The following is a 26,457-nucleotide window of genomic DNA, read 5'->3' on the forward strand; positions in this document are numbered from 1 at the left end:
AATCTTTGAAAGAAAAAGCACAATGTTGTGGGAGGAGGAAAAGTCCAAAATGTTTTATTAAGCATTTTAATATATATATATACACATTTTTTGTTTTAACACAAAACCATAGCTAAATCACCAAAAGGACCCTGGATGGAAACTTTTTGAAAGCAAACATCAGCAGCAATTTTTGACCCCACAAATGTAATGCTGTTTACTCTGGGAATATGTGAGTTGTGGATTGTGAAACCATTCAGTTTTCAGAATTTCAGTCATGTGATGGGATCGTGTGACTATGATTAGTGGTATTTCAATGGTTTTAACTGTGTCCAAATGTGGTTTTGGTCAATTACAAAGGATTCAAATCTGTGCACTCAAGTATCAAAAGTAACAAATAAACCCTCCCTGGTTGGTTAAACCTTTAAATGCTGTTTTCTGCATTGCAGTAACATTTACCTTCTCTAGAGAAGTCTAGCGGATCATTTTAGAGGTGACGGCATGTCACATCCGCAAACAATTGGCACTCAATTTGTGGTATAGAAAAAAATGGTTTGGGGGAGTGATATAACAAACTGTTAATGAGTTGCTATAGTTTAATACTGTACTTCTATGTTGCTGCAGTCAAATGCACCATATTTTCACCACAAAGATCAAGTATTTAATTTACTACAGCAAGGGCTTTGATGGTTGTGTGACATTTTAAAGATGGGGAAGACATTATCCTGTGGTTTAAGGCTAGCTTAATTCAAATTGAAAGCAACATGCGATTGGACGAAAAGAAATGTGCTTTCATACAGGATGCTCACTCTCATCCAAATTAAGCATTCTATCCACTAACATACAAGGGTTTGGATGTGGAGTAGTGGTGAATGTCTATATAAGATACACTGTATTATTGTAAGCTCATCATAAAACGATATAAAAAAAGTCACAAATTAACAATGCTAAGAAATACGTGCAAGTACGAAGAGCTATAAAACCCTGCTTAAATCTCCCCCAATTGCACATCCTCTTCCTTTCATTTCAATACACAACTTAAGTCCCACAATACTTGTCTCTGAAATGCCGTTACTCCTAACATTCATTCCTTCCTACCTTCTTTATCCGTCTTCCAACAGTCTAGACTCGTATGTAGGATACACTCATTCAGGTTTGTGTTGGTGGTGTAGTCTTCTTTTTCCATCCATTCACTAACTCTTCTGTTGGTAAACTGCAACACCATCACTGTATTTCACTGCCTGACTTTATTACAGTAAGGACGGTATCCGTACTATAAGGCTATATAGCTGATGTTTAAGACAACATACACCAGTTTAACCCTTTCTGTGCCTCTTTATCAAATTAACACATTCATCTATCAGTCTTTAAAAAGCAGATTCGAATAACCCGAGTCACATTATATGGACTTGAAAGTTTTTCAGATGTAAACTGTCGGATAAAATGCATCCATGTAAAGCACTAGGTCCGATAATCTCAACCCCACGAGGCACAGCTTTTCCCTTCCTTGAACCAACCCTGCTATTTCAGCTCGCCTGAGTGGTGCGTAGATTGGTTGACCCGCAGCTGTTTCCAGACTGGTGAGCTCCTGAGGGTACGAGGAAGCCCTGCTGTAGTCCTGCGGGGGGAGCGGTGGATGATAGTGGGCTTGACTGAGCCCACTGGGGCATGCTGTAGGTGGGGCAGGTGTAGCCAAACTGCTGATTAGGCACACACAGTGAACCCTTCCGCCCGGCTGTAGGGTTGGTGGCTGCTAGCATATTGCCACCCATGGAACAAAGCTGACCTGGTGCAGAGTATTTACGTGGCATCTGAGGAAGAAGACAGTTGGCTTTGATTAGTATTTCTATAAATAAATCTTGATTTGTCAGTATAATGTCAATATGTTACAACCATGCTGAATAAAACTATAATGTACTGAAGTACTTCTTTGTATAACACTGTTTAAGTTGCAATGAAACAGAAATAGCGACAGATCTTTTTTTTCTTTACTGTGACACATATGAATGCATTATATAAAAAGGAAAATAGTATAGGCCAGAGACATGGTTTAATTCATTGCACTTAAAATTGAATGAAAGCTTGAAGTTGATAGTCGAGGGCCAGGGTTTAAACAACCTGGTGACCTGTGCCAGCCTTCTATAGTAATTCAGTTTGAGTTTTTAACTAATACAGATTGAATTTTTTTTTTCTTGTTAAATATTTGCATTCATGAATCATTCACGATACAAACTATAATAAGCATTTACAAAAATTCTCATTTCATGCCACCTTTAACATTGGTGGATTTATGTCAAAGACTAAAGCTCTGTACCAAAACCCGCCATGGTCTGAGACTGTTTACATGACAACAATGTAGACCAAAATGGAAAAGTTTTTCCCATGCGTTTTTAAAAAGTTTCAAGCATATACGACAATGCTTCAAAACACTTCGCATTTACACATATGAAAACATGCATTTTCATTCCCAAAAACTTAAAATTTCCCGTTTTTGGCTGAAAACGCTGTTTAAACGGCCCCTGACTCACATATGAATTCAATAAAGTGCGACATTAGCATGTTGCTAAGCTAACAGCAAGATACTCTAATAAGCATAAAGATGTCCAACACAGGAAAGTTGGGGTACATTTTTTTTAAACTACATTAGCTGTGTTTCCATCCAAAGTTGCAAATTTAATTGTTAAATATCACATAAAACATTTGCGAATAAGCACCTTTTTCCATCTGACGAGTCGAAGAAAACAAAATCATCACTTCTTGATAAACTAGTCCTAAATATCACAAAGAAAAGTGGGAGAAGCCACTGAATATAATAATTAAATACTTCTAAATACCATGAATAATTATACAGTATAAATTATTCAGAATTTGGGATGCATTTTAAGAATACTTTTCCCATCAATTAGTAAAAATGCACAACATGCTGCTTGAAAGACGTGTGCAGCTCTGACGTAAACAAGCACATGAGAAGCACATGGAGGAACACCAGAGAGATGCGCTGAATGAAAACACATTCACTCTCTGACAGCAGATGGCACTAAACTGCAGAAAATGCAGCCCTTTACCCTGGAAACCCCATAAACAGAGCAGCTGCTCTACTTTATAAAACAATCATTTAAATAGCCATTCAGATTTGTGGATTTGCTATGGTTTCATTACAACACCAAATACTTAAATATTTAGACTTAATAGGCTATTCATTTTCAAACTTTTTTTTTTTACATTTTAATCTGGACTACAACATATCCTACATATTGTTTGAAAGTGTTTTGATTCTTTATTGTTCATTCACACTTTACATTAGGTAGTGCTGGGCGGTTTGACCAAAAATGTATATATCGTTTTTTTTTTTCAAAATTATACCGGTTTTCCGGTTTATGACGTTTTTTTTTTCATGCATAATCAGGTGTACAATGCATTTTCTGCTGGTTGATATTCCAAGACGTGCTTGCGGCTAAGGTGCTGGAGCAAATTGCTCGTGTTGCCACCTTTGGTGACAATTTTAGCCCGACAGCACTTGCATAAAATGGATGTTATATATGCATAATCTGCGCAGCACGGACTCATTGTGCTTTCACACAGGACGTGTTTGCAGTCCGCTACTGATCCGCATCGGTTTAGTCCACAAACACAACATTTGTTCCTTGTTTTGATTTCATATCATGTATATATTTTCAAATATATTTTTTTCAGCATCATAAGTCATTTATCACAGAACAGTAACAATCTTTCATATAGATATTAGTTTAAACTCAAATATAAATAACGCATTATTCATGCATTTTACTTCTAGGTTTGTATAATAAGCTGCTCAAGCAAGCGGTAAAACACAATAATTAGCATACTTTTCTTGTTAAAATATTTAAAATTAAAACACCACAGACAGAAACAGTCTCGTGCACTTGGCATTTAAATCTTTATCACAAGCAATCCCACGGGTCTTAATGAACTTTGTTTTTCTGCTTCCATAAAAGTGAACATATATATTGTTTTCCTTGTTTATCTAAAAGTGCCCTTTTTCTTGTTTTAAACCTAGCCAAAAACCCATGTGACTGTGTTTCCATGTCAATCCATGTTCATTTTTCCCGCGAACAATGCGTTTTCACTTTAATTCAGCACCTGCAGCAAAGCAAAAATAGACTCAGTACGTTAACAACTGCTCCTTGACACCTCGTGCAGCTGAAATCCGTTAATACGTACAGCAGACGGACTATGTGAAAAGTATTTATTGTATTTAAATATTCAGTTAAACTGTATTATGACCACTTTTTTTAAAACTAAATTTCAATATTGTGAAATACCGTATACCGTGATAAAAGCATTAGCAATTAATCGCCACATGAAAATCTGATACCAGCATATCTCTAATATATATATTTTTGTTTTTAAATATATATATATATATATATATATATATATATATATATATATATATATATATATATATAATATAAATAAAATATATATAATATATATTAAATATATATAATATATATATATATATATAAAAAATGTCATGTTCTATTCCAATACCATTTGAACATGTTACGTTTCTAAACAGAAATTATTGTTTTACTATATCGCATTCTCTGATAATCTAAATTAAAATGAAGTGTCGTTTTTCTGGCATAGTAAGAGTAACTGTAATCATGCGTTTGTGCATTCTTTTTGGAGCCCTTCTTGACCTGTGGCATCTTGTTCTTGGCATCCCTGGCCCAGTTATCAACCAGCTCATGGAGGTCAGCTGTGAATGTGCCCTTGTGTGGCAGATTAGCAGCAGGTGCTTGGTCCTGGTCATGGCTCTGTCCGTTCTCTTCTCTCACTGGACTTGTGGTACCTGTTTGCCACAATTATTATTCACAGATTAGAAAAACTTAAGCATTTTGAGAAAACAAAGAAAACGAACTGTCTAAATAAAATGGTGAAAGTCCTACCTAGCACATGAACGTTTGAGCCTGGTATGGTTTCTGTCTTTCCAGTGGCTGACTGATTGACTGAACTTCCAATCTGTACAGCTTGTTTATTCCCTAGACAAAACCAAACTATGTTTATCATGCCAATTTTTCACAAAATCATGTTACAGTTGGATGTAAATCACTAAGCCCTGATACCTTGTTGAAAAGAACCAGTACCACTACCACTTCTTGACCTGGTCCCCTTGCTCTTAGAGGGTCTCCGTCTGCCTGTGATGGCCACAGTTGGAGGAATCACCACAGAAGGTGGCGTTTTGCCCAGACGTGTATACAGTTCCTCGATTTCCTCCTTCTGTTTATTCTGTAATGCCTGGATCTCACCCATATGTCTGCAAAAAAAATAAAGTTTAATTAGTGATCACAAGATACACAGTTATCATTAATAAGCTCACAGAAAACACAAGTACCTCTCCCTAAGCTTGTTCATCTCTTGTTTAAAACCCTCATCTTCTGGTTCAGAGTCATTGTCACTGCTGAGGTAGTGATTGGTGATGGACATGGTGAAAGGGGTCATTTTAGACTCTATAGATGAGTCTGGTCCCTCAGCAGAGATTATGGAGGAGCTCTTTCCTTCTGCTGGAGTCACTGAGAAGCGGCCCACTTGGATGTCAGTGCTGGAGGTCACCTGAAAGCGGCCGACTGTAGTGGTAGATACGGGTTCAGGGCTGACCCTGTGAGGGGTCTGAGATTTATGAACAGTGTTTTCAGGGCTAGAGAGAGATGATGGTGATGATGACGTTGTTGTTGAAGATGGGGTGATGGAGGAAGATGAGACTATGACTGCTGGATCTTCAGCAGTGCTTGGGTCTTGATCCCTGGCCACAGAAACCTGAAATGGAGAACGACGATGTACATGAACTTGCTGTGCAAATCTTTCAGGCATAAAATCTGAGGCCTAGTGCACACTGAAGAAGTATATAAAGCTACCTGAAATCTGCCAAGATTTAAAGCTTTCTCGGATGGTGATGTTGCTGGCTCTTTCTCCTCAGCACTGGTCTGTCCATCTGGTTGAATTACAGATACGGAGGTCTGTAAAAGAAAATGTGTATATAAATATAAATGAATGTAGAAAACAAAGTACCATTCTAAAAGGTCAATGACAAATAAAGACTGTCTACAGTAAAGGGAAGGATTTAAAAATCTAGTTAAAAAGAGATTTAAAAAAAATATATAATCTTTGTATTCAAATTGGTTTCATTTCAAAGAGATATTTACATTTAATGATATAAAAAATGTCCTAGTATAACCAGCAAGTCAAAAGTTACAAGTCACTACAAGACATTCATCCTGTCATAAAAAGGTTAAATTATGTACACACACTATTACATTATTAAAATCTTTATATTGCTTTTGTCATTTTATTATATTTCAATGTAGCTTTATTTTTATTTCAGTTTTAGCTATTGTAATTATACTTATTTTATTTCAATTAAGTGCCAAGACAGCATTTCTAATTTTCAATTCATATTTTATTTCAGCTTTATTTTAATGAAAAGGTTAATATTAAATTAAATTTTTATTATAGTTCTCTTTATAAAAAAAAAAAAAAAAAAAAAAAAAAACAGGTATGAATGCCATTTTGAAAAAATGATTTAATTTAGACCAAAAATAATTTTGCATCATGTCTTTCAAATACCAACATAGACAATAAATCAGCAACTTCCCCCACCTGTGGTCTTTGTGGGGACAGATCTGCAGATGGTGTCTGGGCATAGCTTGTAGGTGTCACAGAGGCAAAAGCACCAGGTGCAAAGTTCCCACTGGAACTGAGAGACAAACTGGAAGGTGTCGCACCGGAGACAAAGCCAGGAGTGTTAGTGCTGATAGTACTGGGTGGAGAGGACGTAGACGTCTCTCCAGATCCATCAGGTTGGTTGGAGGTGCTCTGGGAGGAGTCTTTGAAAAGGGAACGCAGCTTCTGATCTAAAGCATGGATGTCTTCAATTCCAGGCGGCTTCCCCTGTACATCACTCTCAGCATCTGTCGCAGATGGTTGCGTCACAGGAACAGAAGAGGTGCCGACTTGTGCCTGCTGAATGCTGGCTTGAGCTTGAGAATCCAAGCCATTGCTCTCAGCCACAACATTTTGAGGAGTTTGTGAAGGGGTGGGAAGTGACAGCCGACGTGGAGCTGGTGATTCAGTTGGGGCTAAAGTGGTAGATGGTGCAGGAGTGGTTACTTCTGTCAGCGTTGCAGTGGTTGCTGGGACAGGGTTTTGGTATTGAGAAGTCTCTGGGGCAAGACCTCCAGGTGTGGGTGGTACCACAGCAATCTGGGTTGAGCCGGGTGCAAAGCTAGCTTGGTCCTGCTGAACAATGCTGGCTGGTGTGGGATCAGATGCTGGAAGTGAGAATACATGGAATCAGTCTCAATGTTGGTTGGTTGATTGATTGTATTAAAATTTATTGTCATATCAGCTTCATCGGCTATTATGTGAACCATTACACAACATATCAAATACTCGATATACATGTTTAAGCACTTTTACTTGAAGACGTATAAATCAGACCTGGTGTAGAGTCTTCAAATGATGTGTCTGCAGAAGGAGGTCCAAAAAACGGCTCGCGTAGTTTTGCTTCAAGAACTGGGCTGACTATGAAGCGCCGGCCTGCCGAATGTACAACCTGTGCTGCTACACTCGGTGGCACACCTGTTACATGTGAAATATGTCAAATGAGACAGGTTGCAGGATAGGGGCTGATAAAATGTAAGAACATCACCCCAAAGTACACTCACCAGGCAGAATGGATGTAGAAATTTCAGGTACTTGCTGGCCCAAATTACTGCTCACCTGAAGTAATGGGAAAATTTTATTTGTATTTTTCAAATCATTTCTCACATTTGTTCTTATGGTCTGAAAAATCATCAAACATACCTGATTTTGGCTATTTTTCTGAGCTTTTCCTTTCTGATCTGCCATCTGAATGACATCTCGAACCTGCTCTATGAAGGATTCCCGCTCGCTCTCCAAGATAAAATTACTTTCAATCTTGAAACGCAGTAACACACAGACGTTACGATCAAATTTTATTCAATATTTAAAGAAGTTAAACATCCTGGATATTGAGAGCCAGAATATTAACGCATCAAATGCTAAATGCAATATTTCTTTATTATATTGTAATAAATATCATTGTAATTTCAAATGAATAAGTCTCTAACAATCTATCCACTGAAAAAAGATGAAAATAAGAGAAGGGTTTACCATAATTTCAGCAATTTCTACAGGATTATCACCATCCAAATCAAACTTGAATGTGACCATTTTCTTGTTATGGGTTTCCAGCTGACATTCAGCAACTCTGTCCCCAATATTAGAAATCTACAAAAACAAACAGATCAATAAACCCACACTGTTATTATAGTAAACTATACACCAAAATGTAATGTGATGCCATTATTAAAAACAAATCAGATTAGATTTGAGCAACAACTTACATTCAGCACGTTGAGCTTGAGCTTGGCCTTGGCTATCTTTTCGTGGCGGGAGTGGCTGCGTACAGAGCGGCTCTGGGGTCGTTTCATAGAGCGCCCCTCATGCCTGCCCTCGTTCCCATCGCTCAGACCAGAAGCAGCATCAGAGTGACCACTAAGAGCACCAAAAACATCAGTAGTTAATCTTCTCTCTACTGGAATGTCAATGTTAATGAACATGAATTATAAAAAAGATGTTTCACCTTTCTGTGGAGGCTGGAGCCAGAGTTGTTTGAGGTTGTGACTGCTCTACTGGCTGCGTTTGGGACACGGTCAGTGGTGCCTGTAATAGAGAATTGATTTTGAATTTTAGAATGCCACTGACTTCAAATCACAATTATTCATAATAGACAGAAATTCACATTTCAAATATTTATAATTTAAAGTAAAAAATTTTGCATTCAAATTTTTTATGTGCTTCAAGCAGTCTTATCAGCGATGCATGAAATGCAATAATGTAAGGGTCGTTGCTTTTTAATGTTTTTGTTAGTCTATCAAGTTGAACCCACCAGATGCAGCGCTTCTGTGTTATTCAAAATATTGCGAAAAGAGAACATCAATGCGGAGATCTTGATTACATCAAAACTGAAATAGGGCAGATCACACAAACGCATATTTTACACATTTATCACCATTGCACTCGCGTCTCGCACAAGAGAGCTGCATGTTTAGAAAGCAATGTAAAAATAAATTAAGTTTAACTTTAAAAATAAAAATGTCTAGAGACATGGCTATTTTTCCCCCATCCTTCTGCATCTCATGTTTTTACATGAAAAACGTACTGTGTGATATTATTTTATTGCTTTACTAAACCATATTTTGCTTGATTATCCCTCTTGTGGCTCTTGTGGCCCCTAACTGAAATTATGCCTTTTAAATTATAGATAATATTGATAATATTGAAGTGCAAAATTCTAATTTAGTTTTTCAGCAATTTAGAAAGCCTTAATTCATAACACACAATCACAGGGAGGCATTGCTGTAAACTGATGATCTTTTTTTTTTTTTTTATACCAACCCTGACATTTTCTACTCAAACTTCACTGAAAACTAAGCATTTACCAGCACACTCAACAATTCATATTTTTTGTTTAGCATTATAAATACATTAAAAAAATACTATTTAAGATTAAGAACTATGAAACAAAACTATATTTTTAAATGTGCATTATATTTAAAAGCGCTCTATCAGTCCTCTGCACTGTAGATATTATTATCAGCACTAAAAACCCACATTGGCAAACTGTGAATTCACACACCACAGTGTTAGGCACGACTAGTACCTGACAGGCCTGATATAGAAAATAGAGCTGTTCAGCATTTGGAGGTGGTGAGAAAACAGGAGGGCTGAGTTGACATGCCCATATCTGACAAGCATGTAAGAGCAGCCAGCATGCAAGAAAAAGATGGAAAGAACAAAGAACAGTACCATTAAGGTTTGAAATGCCAAGAAGTTGAAAGCACACACAACATTCATTAAGCAACATGCAGGTCAATGGAAGATGTAAGATCAGCCACCAGAGGGCACCCTTCATACTGTACCTGTAAGATTTGAGGGCCTGGAGGGGGAGCACTGCCATCTTGAGGTGGCTGATGGTACTGTAAGGGGACGGTAGGGTGAACGGCAGAGGGCAGAGTGGCCACCTGACCCAACACGTAAGAGGAGTACATGTACTCTTGTTTATATTTAACAGATATATAGAGCAAGATGTTTTTGTCTTCATGATATGAATCACATGAAGTGTACCTGGGATGTGGCCACAGTTCCAGTCTGGGCAGTGGGACCCGGTGTCAAAGTACTGCTCGGCTGCTGCAGAGGGGCTTGGGCTGGGTGCTGTGACTATTGAGAAAAAGCAATTTAGTGGAGAATTCAAACAAACAAACTTTTATTTCTTCAGATTAACATGACTAGCTCTGAAAACCAGGACAGGTAACAAAACACAAAGGAAATAACTCACCATGCTTTGTGGGTGGATCATGGTGTGCTGTGGCTGTGGATCAGGCTGTACGGTGCTGAAAGATGTGCCTGGCTGGGCAGGGTGAGTCTCAGGGACCGACGCTGAACCTTGAGGGTCCACAAAACCTACAGCTGTGAGACAATAAAACTTTTAGAGCATTTTCTCATACAAACACATTTGACTTTTTTTGTATCTTATTAGAGCAAAACGACTCATTTTGCAAACACTAACTGGAAGCAGAGGCCCCAGGCTGCTGCAGTTGCTGATGCTGATCTGCTTCATGTTCTTCAGACTCCATAATGACCGTGCCCAGAGCGGGACCAGGGGGCTTGTCTGTGGTGTCGGTATGCAGTCCAAGCTGTGAGGGGTCATTCTGCTGCACCATCTTCCTCTTTTCTTGTTCCTCTCTCACAAGTTTTCTCTGCTCTCTCTTACGGGAGATCAGGGAAACTCTGTCCTTTATGGCCTTTGCAATGGTCTTGTGGTCACCCTCACAAACATATCCCGAATCGACCTCGAAGAAAAAGATTACTCAGAATTTAACATCAAAGACAATGACAGGTCAATACTAGAAGTCCAGGGGGAATTCTGCAGATTTTCAGGGTTTTTTTATGCACTGACAGACTGCAGAATAACTATATATGAATAATTATATGTAAGACCTAAAAATTTACCAATTACAGATTCAAACCATCAATCGATTTGAATCTGTAGTTTGGAAACAGAACAGAAATCCAAGTATCTTTACCATTTCTTGGGCAACGTCATCTGGTACATCTTTATGCAAGTCAAAGGAAAATTCAATGGCTTCATTCTCTTTGTATTTCCCTTTAAGTTTCTTTACATCCTCAATGCGCAGCAACAACTTTATGGACACTAGCTCTCCATCATCCTCCTCAGCAAGCTCTACACGAACCCCAGTTTCCTCCTGGAAAAACGCATGACTTAAGAGGTCCTTGATGCAATACCTAAAAATAAAAAAAAAATAAAAAAAGACAATGTATTTTTGAGACCTGTACCAATAATTAATAAGAACATATGAATATATTGATTAAAGACAAGAAATAAACAGAATTTTGTGCCCATCTTGTGAATCTATGTACTGAAGTTTTTCCTTCCTGTGATGGGGCAACCCAAAGAGAAGTCACAAGAGTTTACTTCCAATTAAATGCCAAACAGCTTATTGTTAAATGACAAAAGAGTAGACCGCTTATTGTGTTATAAAAATACCAATAATAAGCATATATAAAATTGCAGGATTTCTAATTATAAACAAGCACAAAATACACCAGGGCTTGTATTTTGAAATGTCTAAGCTTTACTACTTCCAGCAGGTCATTAAATATGAAAATATGATGTGCACTCTTATATCATCTAAAACATTGTAATATAAGCACCATAAAGTAAACACTGTCATTATCCATTAACAGTCAACGGTTCAGAATAAATGTGCTGTACTCTTTGATGGAAAATTGCTCCGAAAATGCAAGCACTGCACAAAAGTGTTGTTTTTACTCTGAAACGTGAATTACTACTCATAGCTTTTTGAAGTTTAATAATCGCATTAGGGCTTATTGCAACTCATGTTTTTTCATTCTCAAATTTAAAACTCTTACAATTACATATGAGCTTTTCTCCCAACTAGCTGCGATGGCAACATGCAAAATTTCTATTTTAGAAATGGTTTCCATTTCCATGACGTCACAGTTGAAATCAACAACATACAACATATATGACAGGTATTGACTGTGTGCTTTATTCAAAGTTAAATGTGTCTAATGGGAGTTTGAATGTCATATTGGGTGGCATTTATAGCCATACTGAAAGCGACAACAGATACAAATGCTTTGAACAAATAAAATCAAAGCAAAGTTGTACGTTAAAACAGTGAACTCACTGTGAACAAAGTGTATTCCATAAATATTGTATCAGTCACTCAGTATGTACATTTAATAATGTTAACATTTTTTAATATTTACGATTATAAACTTATTTTGTTGTGAGTGCAGAGCTCTTGCAGAGAGAGCCCGCCCACACACGCTTCTGATTGGCAGTGATATTTGATTGATTCTGTCACGTTGCGGTGTTGTGTCAGGTGTTGACACCCAAACTGCTTGTTGCTGGAATCTCATGTAGTTAGGACATGTTGTGAATCTGTTTAACTAGTTTACATGCAAACTAATAATATGGGAATGTTTTGAAAAAAAAAGTTTCTTCTTCAGTAGTGGCATCAAAACATAATCATTTGTTTATCGGACTCAGGAGTATTTAATGTTAAATAAAGCATTCAAAATGTCAGTGGTAACTTGTTCAAACTCATTATCCTCTCATTCTGATGTAACCACATGCATTGCTGGCTTAAGGCGGGTTAAGAACATGCTTGGAAAAGACATTACAGATATTTTATGACCTTACATCAGTGTTAATTTCATTAACGTAGACGAAAAATATTCATTAACGAAAACATTTTATGTGACTTAGATGAGAGGTTGATGAGCTAAAAATTATATCTGATGATGAAATTATGAACGAAATGTATGCCGCATCTTTGTTAACTAGACGAAACTGGACTATAATGTTATTTGAGGACTACCAGACATTCAAAAATGCATCCTATATGCTAATGTCCTTCAAAATGTGAAAAACGAATTAGCGATCTGAAACAATGGCCTCAGCACCCGAAGGGGTAAGGATAAGGTAACCAGACGTCCCGTTTTTCCCGGGAGTCACAATTCGTTGTCGATTAACAAAGTTAGTGAAGACGGGATAGGCGAAATCATGCTGAAAGAAGTGCTCTCTCTCACGCGCACACGCACGCTCCACTTCCTCAGTTCTCATATACAGTCCGCGATCAGTTCTCAGCACTCAAATACACACACAGCAATCCAAATGTTATCGTGTAGAGTATCTCATGTAAATACAGTAGGTTATGGATTAAGTGAACGTTCGCAGGAGGGTGAAAACTGAACATGTCATTATTTCATGCATGCCTTCCATCTTAAAAGGACAGCATTCCAAATTAAATACCTATTTGTCATTAATGTTAACCAACAAAAGATGTTAAATGTATACATGTTAAGTAAAACCTACTGTATCTGAAAAATTTGTTTAATTTGTATCTCTATTGTATTTGTCTTATTGTGCTTCTTTAAAAGTAAAAAATATAATTATATATAATAATAAAAAATAATACATTTTGTTATTAGTTTTCTCCTTTTTCACTTAAAGGGATAGTTCACCCAAAAATGAAAATTGTCATAATTTATTCAAGTTTTTCCAAAATCAGTACTTGATTAAAATTTCTCATAAGCTTAATTGATCTGGTCTAAAGAGAGAAGAATTAATGATTTAAGTTTAAAGACTACACAGTTTGGCTAAAACTATTGACTAAAAGTAATGACTAAAATTTGACAAAAAATAAAATGATAAATGATAAAACTGGATTAAAGACATTTTTCAATAATTGTGTGGTAATAACATAGATCTCAATAAAATGAGACACTATGTCATATGACACAAATGAAAATGAGGCAAATATAGCCTGTTCAATATTATACTGTGATGTAACCAATGAAACATTGAAAATACCCTACCACAAATTTCCAGTGGACAAGAAAAACAGGTTGTGTAAACTAGACCTTATGACAATACGACAACTGAGCTCTCATGCTTGGTAAATGTCAGCCCACCTCTCGTCTTTATTCTGACGTATGCAACCCTCAATGATCTCCTTCACTTCAGGAATAGCCACTTTGTCAAAACTGCCAGGCTTCACCCCCTGTAAACACAGCAAAGTTAACACTCAAATCACTGGCGTAGAAAGCAGAGATGGCTCTAACTTGGGGCAGATTTTCTCAAAAATACTACATTTTGAATTAAGTCTAAATCTGTCTGATACCATTAGGTTATGTCAGTACTGGATTTGTGAGAGGCTTCTGCATTTACTGGTAGAGGTGAAAAACCAACTTACCACTGTGAGAAAAAAGCAGAAAGGAAACCCCCCCACAGAGTGCAAAAAAGGGGTTAAAAAGACTAAAATAGTGCAGCAAACAAGGGGAGGATGAGTGTGTGGGAACACTCTCCTCCGCCGGTGAAGTGTGGACTTACGCTGGTGACTCTGCGATAGATCTGAGCTGCATTTTGACACTCGGAGTACGGATACTCAGAAGTAGCCATCTCCAGCATACACATCCCAAAGGCATACACATCCACCGATTCGTCATACTTCTCCTCATACATCTCAGGCGCCATGAACTCAGGGGTACCTTAAATTAAAAGAATGGTTCAGAACTCTCTCAGTACCCTATTACACCCTCTCAGTGAAGAGGTGAGAAGAAGATGATGCTGTCGCTGAAGACTGCTCGGGCACAACCTGTGAGAAAAGAGAGAGGTAGAGGGAAGGAGAGCAAAAAGGGGATAGAAAGTAAAAAATAAAAAATAAAAAAAAAGAGGGAGGGGAAACTGCCCTCAGTTAGACTGCAATGATAAGAAGCCCAAGTTTCTCTGTGTAAGACCTTCAAGGGCAGGACTGTGTATGCGAAAAACCAAACTAGTGCACAGCACTCACTTGAAGGCCTGGACTGACCACATGACTTTAAACAATACAGAATGAATTTAAGAAATCAACATATTTATTGTTAGCCCAAACAGCAAGTTTATAAAAAGTCTGTGGTCAGAGGGCCCGATGAGTTTACCACAAGACCAAACCGAAACACTAGCTATGGACAACAAACCTTTCAAAAAGTCCTACCTTTGGGTTAACCTGTGAGGAGGAAAGGTTGAGCAATTCAAACAAACATTTTACACTCCATAGCTTACTGAAAAGTGATGTTCTGTGCACCAGGAGAACTAGTAACCAAGTTACCCATTGACAAAGGTCTCACACAGACAAACTTCACATATTGATAATGATTCAGACTGATATGTGTCACATAATACTGGTGGACTTACCAGGCTCATTTCTGCGTACTTACTGTCTGTACTGTAGTACACTAAATAATCCTTAAAGTAGAATAAGGGGAGACCTGAAATTAGAGCCTAATGCTTCCAAAACAATACAAAAACACAAAGCTCCAAAACAAAACAAAAACACAAAGACCTTAAAGCTAAAAGTATGAGGGAGATGAGCAGAGAGTTTAAGGTTTGAGCTCCAGACACTGACACACTGAAAGAAAACAAGCATTTCCTTGTGGGGGAAAAATGAACAGATTCATCATCATTCAATCATCATCATTAAATCATGGTTGATTGAAGAAACAGACCACAAATTTCCGAACCAGAGCAAAAGATCACTCACGGTACCTGCCAGCCCAGGGCTCAGCTCTAGTGTTATCCCAAGATCAGATCAGGTTTCCCTGCAGACGAGTCACAAAATACCTATAACCGCTCCACAACTACTTACTCTGTCTGTGGGTACCTGAAATTGTGGCAGAAGAAAAGACAAAGACTATGTTTGAACTAAAGGAGGGTGTCAAGAGACATCTTCCATAAAGCGGGAGCCCTGGTTTGCTGCGGTTCGAGTGCTCAGGGAAACGCTGTGGTCTGCTTTATCACCACTGTCATTAAAACACGCTTTGAAAAGAAGCAGAGGAAGAAAAGAACCTTGAAAAAGAAACATGGAATGAAGGATCTGCCTTTCCCCCAACCACAAAACTTAGTCGGACAATTCGAATGGATTTTGATTTGGAGGCGATAATGCAGTTGCAAATACTTAGCCGTACCTATGACACTCTTGGCAAAGGAGGTCCTCTTGAGGGTAGCCAGGCCCAGGTCTCCAATCTTGACAGATCCGGTAGGTCCGGTGATGAAGATATTGTCACACTTGAGGTCCCGGTGGATGATGGGAGGCGACCTGGTATGAAGGAAGTGCAGCCCCTTCAGAATCTGCCGGCACCAGCTGCGCAGGACTTTGATCTTCATCTCCTTAAACCGTTTTAGATACCTTCAAGGCCACAGAAAACAAGTCAATCATGGCAGGTGATAGCCTAAAAAATAACAAATAAGAGCACTTACGTCTTCAGTGTCCCAGATGTCATGAGTTCAGTCACCAGGACAATACACTTCCTCCCTTTCAAGGATGATTCCCAGGAGTCGTAGAAGCGTACAATGTTGGGATGCTGAAGACCCTTCAGCATTCCGGCTTCCTCTTTAAAACGCTGCCGCTCTGACTTGGACAACTTGCGATCCTGAAAAAGAATTTCATATTTTGGTAAGCATAAAAGGTAAGATCACATTAACAAAATTTCATCAGCAAAAAAAGAACCACAACTCACACAGAAATCACTTTCAAAACAAGCAGTATTCTGTTGGTCAAAGTGGAAATTTGCGTAAATAACTGATATGAAAGTTGCACGAGAAAGTGTTTCTTTCTTAAATTAAAGTCTCAGATTCCTACTGAAATGACTGCTTGCGAAATTTCAGCCATTTTTTAATTTGCACTGTTTAGAAAACTTCTAAACTTATAAATGTTAAGTATCAATGTGGCTGATAAGAGAAGGAACATTTTTTTTCTTCAATACTTAAAAAAAAGGAGATGCTACATAAAAACTGCAGTGCTTTAACTCGATTTATAGTCACCTTTCTTACAAAACATCCTCGTAACCAACTGCTTTCAGCAACTCTGTGTGCACACGCTCTTCTTTGAAGATGACAAAAAAAAAAGTGTGCTGAATTGTGGTTTCACCAAGAGGGAAATAGTGCTGCATGCAAAAATCTTGTTTGCAATCAAAGTAGATGGTGCAGCACTAATAATATCATCTACAATGAAACTACAAAGTGCTTGGCTCAAACCCAATCCAGCAGTGTGACCGTTTTGCAGTCTGTGTCTGACTATGTTTTAAAAATGCACTAATTTCAACTGGTGATTCTTAGTTGACCTACATTTGATGCGGTCAGCTGCCATTTTTGGAATGAGAAGCCTTTGCCAAGCCCAGTAGGGACGGGCATTCACTCTATGTTAGGGTTAAAACTTCAGTGATTATCGCTCACATGTGTACAATTAACACAATGCTGAAATGGAATGAAGCCCTGTAGAAAGCAATTTCAGTGCTGAATGTTGTGGGTTGGAGTAAGGGGGACTCTGGTTTGCACCCCACCCTATAACAGACAGTGGTGCACTTTGTGGCCTATGGGACTAGGCCAGTGAAGCGTGGGAGCATTTCCCCAGAGGAGAGGTGAACTCCAGTATGAGGATAAAGCTCTTGGCATGAATCCGGCTCACGTGTGAGGGTACATACCACTTCAGACTGGAGATAAGGAATTAGGATTAGTGAGAGGATCTGAAACACAAATGACCTGGTAACATGTTTAACAATTAATTTAAAATTGACAGCTAGTTTAGGAGGTTGGGATAGCGTGCAACGGTCTTGGTGCTTATAAGGGGCCGCACAGTTAGTTTGGACATTCATACTCTCCTCTAGCAGTCAGTAATGTTAATCATTGAACAAATGGAGGTCACATGCTTTGTCAAATGTTTTTGAAAGAAGTCTCTTATGCCCATCAATGCTGCCTTTATATGATTGGGGGAGTCGTGGCCTGGTGGTTAGAGAATCGGACTCCCAATTGAAGGGTTGTGGGTTTGAGTTTCGGCAGGAATTGTGGGTGGGGGGAGTGCATGTACAGTTCTCTCACCACCCTCAATACCACGACTGAGGTGCCCTTGAGAAAGGCACCGAACCCCCAACTGCTCCCTGGGCGCCGCAGCATAAATGGCTGCCCACTGCTCCGGGTGTGTGTGTGTTCACTGCTCTGTGTGTGTGCACTTCGGATGGGTTAAATGCAGAGCACAAATTCTGAGTATGGGTCACCATACTTGGCCGAATGTCACTTCACTTCACTTCACTTCATTAAAAATACAAAAATATTGTGAAATATCATTACAATTTAGATTTTAATATATCTTAAAATGTAATTCATTCCTGTGATGGCAAAGCGAAATGGCTGCTCAAGAAACTTCATATTCTTTTTATTATCCGTTGAAAAAAGCTGCACTGCATAATTTGTTTAGTGGAAACACATCTTTTAAATTGATGAATATAAAGTTCAAAAGAACAGGATTTATTTGAAATAGTTAAGACTTAACAAAAACTTCTGTTCTTTTTAATCAATTGAATACACTCTTGCTAAATAAAAGAAGAAAAAAACCACTTACTAATCCCAAACTTTTGAAAGGTACTGAAGATATATTTACTGTAAATGAATGGCTGTACTTAAGTGATTGTAACACTAACAGCATTTCCAACCTTCAAGAAGAATCATGAAGCTCTGATGGGAGTACAAAGCCCTAAGTGTTAACAGTAATTGCCTTTTAGCAGGCAAAAATCGAATACATTTTTTTTAATAACATTATTTAAAAAAATAATTAACTTAAATTAAAACATTTAAAATTGTTTAAAAATACACAGGTGTACCCAGTACAAATTGTGTCAACTGAGAAAAGAAATCTTTAAACAGTTTAAGGTTACTGCAGAAGATTAAATAGATTTAGAGGGGCCCATTAAAGGGATCAAATGCAGGGCGAAAGGCAAATGCAGGACAACTGGAATGAAACTCAAGCAGTTGATTGAAAGTCAGTGGTATGCACTCACAATGATGACTCGGTTATCTGGCTTAAGCGTCTAACCGGAGTATTTAATGTGGTAAATCGAGTTGGACGCAGAGGGAACTTCTGTAAAAAGGAGAAGCATCTGAGATCTATTTTCATTTTCTTTTTATGGTGACCTACATATTGTTCAAATGTGTTTAGCATGTGAGAAAGTGAAGGAGAGAAATGTGGGAGGGGAACATCCCCGAGTTTAGCATAAGACGCAAGAGACAGATGGCCTTGTGGGGGAGATACAAAGGCCCTTCCCTTTTCTGCAGGATGAACTTGCAGCTTCTAACACATACTGTTCTAACACACAAGACAGGCCGGGAGACAGAAATAGAGACGGCGACACATGAAATGTGAAAAAAGTAAGGTAAAGCGAGGCTGAAAGCTAGAGAGAACGAGAGAGGCCCAGTGTATGAGCTGGCTACGCCTGAGGGCCATGAGCAGAAGTGCAGCTCACGTGGTGCTGCCTCGTCATCATCGCTCTGCAAAAGAAGAGACAGCAGGAGGTGGAGAGCAGCAGTAGCAGAGTCAAGCCTTGGCAAACCAGCTCACCATACTTCACACAAGAGATTACAATTGCTTTGGTTGTTGAACTTGACCCACTTTTGAAGTCACACCTATATGTGGCACATCGGTACATAAAAAAAAACGACCTCTACAAGATGAAAACAAATTGAAGGATGTTTCTGTATGCAAACGGACTTCTCAGAAGTGGGACACACAACTGATGAGCTGGTGATTCTCCAAAAGAGGTGTTGTTGCTATCATAGGTGTGATTGACAAAGGACAAAAAAGCAGGAAACTATACGGTGCACTTACCCCCCCCCACCACACGCACACAGTGACATAATTTATATAGTATAATAATAAATTAATAAAAAATTTTGTACTTGTTTTTTGTTTAAATTAATTTTTAAGTTAAAGAATTAAAAAAGGGAAGAAAAATTTAAATACACATCTAAATTAAATGATTGAACAAAAAAAAATCATAAAAGGAGTAATGTGGGAAATATGCTTCAAAAACTGGGCAAAATAGGGATGAAATCCAAAAAATCTGTCAATAACTTGCTGCTGACCTGCACGAAAACTAGCCATTTATTGGGCATTTCTTGGCCTCCCAGATGTTTTGTTTTTCCTTATTTCTATGGTGTCCTTTACATCTATTAAAAATAACATCTTTATTTGCCTCTATATTTTTGAAAGGTATCTTTTCTTGTGTTTTTGTTCAGCCATTTTGTCAGTGCTTTATTATAGACTTCTAGCATTGCTAATTCACAACAGAAGACGATTATTAGGTTGAACGTTCAGAATACGATTCCATAGGTTATATTTCAGCACGAATTTCGCGAATGGACAGCGACTCTTAAGTAGCACGTAGAACGAGTTCATGTCAAGTAAAGTTTTTGGGAAAAGCGCATGGAATTGCGGCGAGCGTTTATAACCTTGCTCGTTGAGAGCGCTCTTCAGAGCTAAGATACATTGTTATCGGGAAACTCGACCCAGATCAGATTTAAGCATTCATTAAAGTGAATCGGTTCAAAGGAGTCATTAGTTCACAAATCGGACGAGTCATTAGTGCTTACATGAATCACCCATGTTCACGGTCTTCGTCAGTCAACTGAAGCTGTTCACGTGATAAGATGGTTGGGTGTGTGCGCATTCAGAACGGTGCGCGTACACTTTGAACTTCAATCGTGACAAATTATTGGACTACTTGCGGAGTAACATGACGACATGATTCAAAGGCACAAAAAACGTTGACAGCGGTGAGCGATCATTATGTTTACCAATACCCGACCCATCGCAACCGCCTACACCCCGACCCCCCCCCGCTTTTTTATTTTTTTTGCTTGATTTACGAGAGCATCATTTTCAGGTCGGAAAAAAGCCGGATTTCCGGATTTTTCCAGAAGAATCACACCCCTGTGCTATGTAGTTGGCCAGCGTCAGCATGCTCTCTGTGCAAGCACACCACGCAGACATTACTCATGCTTTTATCATATCATAAACCAATAAAAGTGGAACGAGTGCAAAATGTTTAAAAGCCCATGTTTCTCATGGTTCACTAATTATAAAACATATAATAAGAGTAAAATAAAGGGTAAATGGCTGAAAACTGGTTCTGTCTCCAAATAAAACAAAGTAAATTGTGTTTAAAATATGAAACAGTCACAGTATGAAATATACACAACTACTCAACAGTTTTGGGCCAGCAAGATTTGTTTTGAAAGAAATTAATACTTTTATTCAGCAACGATGCACTAAATTCTAAAGTGACAGACAGGATTTCTATTTTTAAAAAATTCCGTTCTTTTGAACTTTCTGTTCATCAAAGATTCCTGAATAAAATGTATGATTGTTTTCACACACACAAAAAAATTAATAATAATAATTACAAAAAAAGTTTGAGCACCAAATCAGCATATTAGAATGATTTCTGATTGTGTGACACTGAAGAGTAAAGGAGTAGTGAAGGAGTAATAGCTGATGAAAATGTCTATTTGCATCACAGGAATAAATTACATTTAAAAATATATTAAACAGAAAACAGATACTTTAAACTGTAAAAATATTTCAAAATATTAGTTTTTATTAAGTAAATGCAGCCTTTGTGAGCACATCTGTGAGATTTCTTTGAAAAACACTGAACATTTTTACTAACCCTAAACTTTAAAACTGTAGTGTTAATTCACAAATGCATGATATAAATGTAATTCCAAAAAATGACATAACACTGTAAAATTGCAATTTATTATATATTTTTTACTCTGACATGGAAGCAGGCTTCCACTGCAATTAGACAGTCTCAAAATACACCTTTAATTAACACTACCTATGATTTACTGCATGTGCCACACACCTTCCAATACTCACCTGGTGGTCTAGAATAACCTAATTAGGAAATTAGGATTTTTTATTGAGAGATGATACTACAATGCCAGGGCTTCGGCCAAAGAAAACAACAGTTATAAAAACAGAGGCCAAATGCCGGATGTGTTAAGTGTCAGAGGTGAGCCGCTTCAGAGGTGTGACAAAAAGACTAGTCAAAGTGTTTCTTATTTCTAAAGAGATAATAAAGCAAAATTAAACATGAACAATACAAGCTCATGACACATCTCTTGTAGGTGGGGCATTAAAGTTAAAATCAAACTAACTAGTCATAAGGCTGTAATTTATAGGTGATATGCTGGAAAGACTGCGAGACAGGGTTGTAGGTTTCAGAGAATGAGATAGTACACTTAAGTCGCAGTTGAGCAGATCAGATAGTGATTTACCACCATCAGCGGACAGATCAAGAGTGCCAACAATGTCAAGTGTTGCACTTTGTTATCCTAGCTGTCAAAAGCTATGATGTCCTACTCATAAATAATAATGTTACTGGCTGGCTTGGTTTCTGGCCTAACTGAAAAAGCCACTTAAGGTACAAAAATACAAGAAACGTACCTGCAACTCGCACCATGCCACCTCCACTGTGGTTTCAGTATCCAGACCCTTGTAGACTGTCTTAAAAGAACCACGTCCGATCTCAATATCGAACTTCAAGAAGCGGCCATCCGGCGATGTCCCGACTGCATTTGTCTCAACTTCCTCATTGTCTTCTAGCTCTGCCTTCATGTCCCGCAAATCTGTCTTAGCTCGGGCCTTGTCTTTACCTTCTTCATCCTCCTCTTTCTCATCCTCTCGTTCTGCATCAGCACTATCTCTAGACTTCAACTCTGCATCCAAACGTGGCGCTTCTGCAGAGAGAAGATTTGTGGTATTCGCAATTAACACCTGCGTTGACTCTACTGCTGTCTTGACACAATCACCCTCCTCTTTTGGTTCAACCAGTCCTTCAGATTGTGGGGCTGAAGCGGCTTTGCTTTCTGAGACAGGAGGTTCAGAAACAAGAGTGTGGGAGTCCGCTGAGATGGTTAGGATTGCGTTTTTGCTGGGCAGCTCCAGCGCCGTAGCATTGGAGTCGTTGATGACGCTGCGACGGAAGAAACGGTGCTCTGCCCTCAGCAGTTCTCGCTCCATGGTGTGGTGGCGACGGCGGACCTCGACACCTAGACGCTCGCCCACCAGCGTGTCTGAGCTGGAGCCATTGATGTTTTTCGAAGGGGGGGAAAGGAACTTGACCATATTGGCGTTGAGATTTTCTGACATTTCTCCACTGAGTGGAGTGAGAAGTAGGTTCAAATCTTATATGCTATCCATATATGGAAAGAAAGCAGTATAAATGTGTGATAACGAGAGGTTGCTTCAAACCAAGTGAAAAATTGCCAAACCTCTCTCCTCTCAAAACAGCAGTTCAGATAAAGTCAATACTCTTGCAAACTAAGGTGTTGGAGAGGAGCACAGGAAGTGCTTGGTGATAAAGGTAACGCAGGATCCATGCACAGATCAAAATGTGGTGCTGATGATGATGACAAAAAGGAGACCTCACATCCAGCTCATCCATCCTGTGTAAAACAGCAGGGTGAATTCAATCCACATAGGGGATTTCCTGAGGGGGCAGGGCAGGAGCCTGCTGATAAATGTTATAATCACTTTCAACTCTGAGCACAAAGTTTAACGGTTGCGTCTGATTTACTGAAAGAGAAACAAAATATAATTTAAACAAGCTGGTAAGCCACAGATAACGAATTTACACTAAACTTAAATGGCCGCATGCACACAAGGCTTTTCCACAACCAGGCAAATATTAACCCATTCAAATAAGGTTATTAAGAGTTTACTCTCACTAACTATAATGACAGGATATGACTTTTATTATTTTAAATATAGACCAGTCATACTGAAACTTTTAGATAAAGACAGTGTAGGAGGAAGTAACACTCAGATTTTTCACATTTAACCCTCACGTCAAATTCAAAACAATTTCCAGATAGCACATTTCTGTAACACTTCTTCATCATTTTTATAATTCTGATCCTATTTAAACAAACAACAAAAGTAATAAACGCTATATAACGCTTTTAATTTGAAGTAACTTGTTCAAGACCGTGAACAAACAGTATCTGTCTTCAGGTAAGTGAACATATGCTGAGGGATTAGTAAATTAGATTCGCCCTTGCCATGTGTGAACACAAAATAGTCTATGGTTTAAAAAAAAAGGAAAAAAAAAACATTTTCAACAGTAGAATAACTTGTTTTTTTTTTCAAGAAACTCAAAATGTAAGACTGAAAACTGAAAACAGTAATGTTAGTTACGACTTTTCTCTCATACAGGGAGATGAAATGATGAGATGTGAAGCTTCCATTTTTTTCAAAAGTCATTGTCAGTTTCTTAACCTTGTCGTAAGAATCTGGCAGAACTGGAAAATAGCCCAAGTGTTATGTGGACTAGTTTTATTAGACTTTTATTGTGACTTACAACATTTTAAGCTTGAAAGACTCCGTCCCCATTCACAATTATGGAAAAATATTAGACAAGCGAATTTCGAAATGTATTTCTTTCCCTTGTTTTCCACAAAGAAATAAAGTCATAAGGGGTATAAACGACACAATGACGTTTAAAAGAATGAGCAAACAAATACATTTTTTGATGAACTATACCTTTAAGAGAATCTCTTTCCAATTATCGTATCTGGCGTTAACCATAAATAAACAAGAACCAAGGTTAACTCCATGTAAATAAATACATATTAGTCACGACAACGTTTAATTTCATTGCGGACCATTTTGTCACCCACATTTAAAACAAAAACTTACCATAATGTTTAGTGTCGTCGTCTTATCGGTGAATAACCAACGGCCGTCTCCAGGTTTAACCGGTAATTCCCCAAACGCGCGTGCTCAGTATTTGAAATAACGTTTATCCTGCGCGAGGCAAAAGAACAGCTCGGCGTCTCTAGATTAGCTTAATTTATATTCAGTAAAACACCGACAAAATGGCAAAACGTCGGTTACTGTGCCTCCGCTCTAACAGTCTCTAGCGAAGTTCGAATGTCAAACACTACAACAACGTGCCGCTTCCGCTAAACGTTGCTCGCGAGACTGCAGAGCAGGTTCTTTGTTATTCCCTTTCAACTGACCTCGATTCATCTTCCTTCCTTGTACACTCATCTACTGCATGACGCCGTGCGTGCAAACGAAGCAGTGCAAGATGTTTCTGTATTTACATCAACAGGATGCTGAACAATATCTGTAAAGCTTCGATACTATGTGCATTTACGCCGACGTGAAACTTGGCTTTGGATGCAGCGTGGCTCTATTGTTGACAGCGACATATCCCGAACAGATGTATACGATATGCATACTTAGGGTTCAAAGCTACAGAATCTGCATGCCATCGATTCCCAACATTTTCGCCATCGCATGCTACATGCTAGATGAACAAACCGGTTTCGTGATAAACAATAAGCCGGACTCTGTCCACTCCCCCTGCTTGTCTTTCATCAGAGACGAGTAACGTTTTACAGTTAGCAAAATAGCGCCGCCTGCAAAAACAACGTAGCATAGCCTACCGTATTTTAAAGGGACAGTTCACCCAAAAACGACAATGCTATGAACTAGTGGTGGAAATTTTGATTCGTTCATTTTCAGTTCGTTCACCAAAATGATTCGTTCAGTGACCATTTCTTCATATTACACAAATACGCAAGCAGTTGGCGAAAAAGAGTGGTTTATGTGTTATGTCTTAAATCAACAAATGTATTCACTTGTTACAAAAACTGATTTGGTTTTAAAACGTGTGCATTATCGCATTAAATAAATAGTCTAAAAAAGATGTTCAGATAAACAAAGCACGAGGATTTCTTGCACAATTAACATTAATTGTTTGGTCAGGCAGTTCATATATAATATATTCACAATAATAAATCGAGGATTAAACGTGGAGATATGTTCTTCATGTTAAATATGAAAACAAGAGTATGTGCACTGTATCTATAACTGCGCTTTGTATCTGCTGATTGCTGATCGAGATTTAAATGCTAAATAGCCGACTGACCAGGTATACCTTTATTCATTTTGTTCACGAACGACATAGGCTATGTACCAGTTCATTTCATTCACGATCAAGATGTACCAGTTCAGTCATTTCATTCAAGAACTAGATGTACCAGTTCAGTCATTTCATTCAAGAACTAGATGTACCAGTTCAGTCATTTCATTCAAGAACTAGATGTACCAGTTCAGTCAATTCGTTCACGAACGAGAATGTGGTTCTCGTTCAGACTCAAACAAAACTCGTTCAGTGAAGGGCATATTCTTTACTACTTTAAAACAAATCACATGCTCCGTCGCATCTCATACTCGACGGCTATTGGCTCGAGGTTGGGAAATTCTTTGACAGGATGAAACAATTCACAGAGCCATAGATATACATAACAAATTATTATGTATATGATATATCTATGCACAGAGCCACCCGGTGCACTGATTTGCGCATGCGCTGCTAATAGCGCCGTGCTGCTGTGGAGGGAGGAAGAATGCATTTTTATGTATGTATCTTTATGCAAATAAAAATAATTTTAAGAGTATAGGGCACATCATG

At 38.3% G+C, this 26,457-nt stretch overlaps 1 protein-coding gene across 1 annotated transcript; it reads right to left on the bottom strand.

The window, feature by feature from the left end:
- Positions 1 to 25: 25 nt before the first annotated feature.
- Positions 26 to 25,368, bottom strand: LOC132125518 (serine/threonine-protein kinase WNK1-like). Its single transcript, XM_059536967.1, has 25 exons — positions 24,672 to 25,368; positions 22,419 to 23,549; positions 16,397 to 16,569; positions 16,105 to 16,325; positions 14,492 to 14,649; positions 14,074 to 14,162; positions 11,133 to 11,352; positions 10,616 to 10,898; positions 10,385 to 10,515; positions 10,189 to 10,266; positions 9,969 to 10,100; positions 9,710 to 9,793; positions 8,630 to 8,709; positions 8,391 to 8,541; positions 8,158 to 8,274; positions 7,828 to 7,941; positions 7,689 to 7,743; positions 7,462 to 7,602; positions 6,622 to 7,292; positions 5,880 to 5,981; positions 5,360 to 5,781; positions 5,091 to 5,281; positions 4,914 to 5,006; positions 4,665 to 4,816; positions 26 to 1,790 (listed from the first exon to the last, which is right to left on the bottom strand). The coding sequence occupies exons 2-25, from the start codon at positions 23,121 to 23,123 to the stop codon at positions 1,506 to 1,508; spliced, it is 4,848 nt and encodes a 1,615-aa protein (XP_059392950.1). The 5' UTR covers positions 23,124 to 23,549; positions 24,672 to 25,368; the 3' UTR covers positions 26 to 1,505.
- Positions 25,369 to 26,457: the final 1,089 nt, after the last annotated feature.

The sequence above is a fragment of the Carassius carassius genome, chromosome 43 (assembly GCF_963082965.1).
Source record: "Carassius carassius chromosome 43, fCarCar2.1, whole genome shotgun sequence".
NCBI classification, from domain to species: domain Eukaryota; kingdom Metazoa; phylum Chordata; class Actinopteri; order Cypriniformes; family Cyprinidae; genus Carassius; species Carassius carassius.